At 41.7% G+C, this 1789-nt stretch overlaps 1 protein-coding gene across 1 annotated transcript in view; it reads right to left on the bottom strand.

The window, feature by feature from the left end:
* The window catches only part of LOC107593518 (myoferlin-like), a 34742-nt gene that overhangs the window by 5850 nt on the left and 27103 nt on the right, over positions 1-1789 (bottom strand). The window contains exons 24-26 of the mRNA XM_016283257.1: positions 1239-1341; positions 1082-1159; positions 811-992 (exon numbers count right to left, since the gene is read on the bottom strand). Of these exons, the coding sequence (XP_016138743.1) occupies positions 811-992; positions 1082-1159; positions 1239-1341 (363 nt within the window). The remainder of the gene's footprint in view (positions 1-810; positions 993-1081; positions 1160-1238; positions 1342-1789) is intronic.

The following is a 1789-nucleotide window of genomic DNA, read 5'->3' as shown; positions in this document are numbered from 1 at the left end:
CTCACGGCTCCGGGGGTTGAACAAAGGCCTCCTATAGCGAATCGATGCATTTTTGTAAGAAAAATATCCATGTTCAAAACGTAATAATCACTTTAATCTAGCTTGCACTCACTGTTGTAAACGGAAGCAGCTCCGGGCGGATGACGTTATGAGGTCGGCTTTGCTCATGCGCCGCTCAGAAGTGACGCACGCTGAAACGCAGTGGAGAGATCAAAACAACGGCCACTTATTAGAAGTACAAAACGAGGATTTGTAAAGAAGAATGTCAGAGGATTTCGATATAAGCCAAGAGCAGACTGGTTTTCTTTTGCTTCCTTCGATCCTGTAAACAAACGTTGGTTTTCACAAGACTCACTGGCGCATGCGCAGCACTGACCTCATACGTCATCAGCCCGGAACTGCTTCCGTGTACAACTGTTGGCGCAAGCTAGATTAAAGGGATTATTAAGTTTTGAATATGGATATTTGTTTTTAAAAAAAACGCATGGATTCGCTACAGAAGGCCTTTGTTCACCCCCCCCCCGGAGCCGTGTGAGACACTTTTTTTAATGGATGGGCGCTTTTTATTTCACTCCTTTTGGACTGAAGCATTGCAACACCCACTGACTGCAATGATAGAGCTTGGATAAGCCAGGACAATTTTTTATATAACGCCGACTGGATTCATCTGAAAGAAGAAAGTCATATACACCTAGGATGTCTCTGGTGTGAGTAAAACACAGCCTAATTTTCATTTTTGGGTGAACTAACCCTTTAATAGTAAAAACTGGTCCCTAAACTGGAGTGTTACCAAAAACAAATCACACTAACCACTTGATCACTGTCAAAGATTTCCATAACCACAATCGGTGGATTCTGGGCAAGAGACTGGGGATCGCCACAGATTTCCACATTTTTAAAAATAAGAGTCTGATCCCATGTCGGGTTCAAGGTACTTCGGATTGTCTCTGTTGTTTGGCTGTGATGTAAGAATGACACATGGACGTATGGATCTGCAAATTAAACCAATATGATTTTAGTTATAATAAACTTTTACAGATAATTAAAAGACGTATAGCAGTTTTGATATTTCTGATAATACCTGAGAAGCTGTCTTTGTCCAGAGCAGTAAGGTTTCTGGCCTGGTAAACATAGACTCTCAAGTGGTACGTGTTGGATTCTGGAAGAAAAAGCAAGCTCAATGGACATTCTGGAACAAAAAAAGAGGTTTCTGAAATTTCTGTCCTTAATTAACTCACGGTCAAATGTGCATGATACTGTCGGTGTGTTGGCTCCAAACTGCTTAACGGAAGTTTCTGCTTTAGTGCCTTTTTCATCACCCTTAGATTCCATGTCGACTCCCTGTCAAGCAAATCAGCCGTGAAGAGGTCATTATATGGCTAACAAAAAACAGAATAAGTATATAAATTAAAGGGGTCATATGATGCCATTTCAAATTTTCCTTTCTCTTTGGAGTGTTACAAGCTGTTCGTGCATTGATAAGATCCCTAAAGTTGCAAAGACTAAAGTCTCAAACCCAAAGAGATATTCTTTATCAAAGTTAAGAATTGTCCACGCCCTCCTAAAACGCCTCGTTTAAACACACCCCCACATGTCTACGTCTCTGTGTGGGAAGATTTGCATAACATCGCCCAAAAGTTCACGCAAAGAAAGAAGGCGTAACTTTTATTCTCGCTGTAGTAGTATTGTTGTTGCCGCCGCCGCCGCCATGTCGTGGAGACGCTGTGTGTATCATTGTGAAAGCGAAACTACTTTGTTTGGCCTTCCAAAAGAGGACGATATCCGCTTC

Source organism: Sinocyclocheilus grahami, unplaced genomic scaffold, assembly GCF_001515645.1.
Source record: "Sinocyclocheilus grahami isolate Dianchi unplaced genomic scaffold, SAMN03320097.WGS_v1.1 scaffold172.1, whole genome shotgun sequence".
Taxonomy (NCBI): Eukaryota; Metazoa; Chordata; class Actinopteri; order Cypriniformes; family Cyprinidae; genus Sinocyclocheilus; species Sinocyclocheilus grahami.
This window is presented reverse-complemented; position numbering and strand designations above follow the sequence as displayed.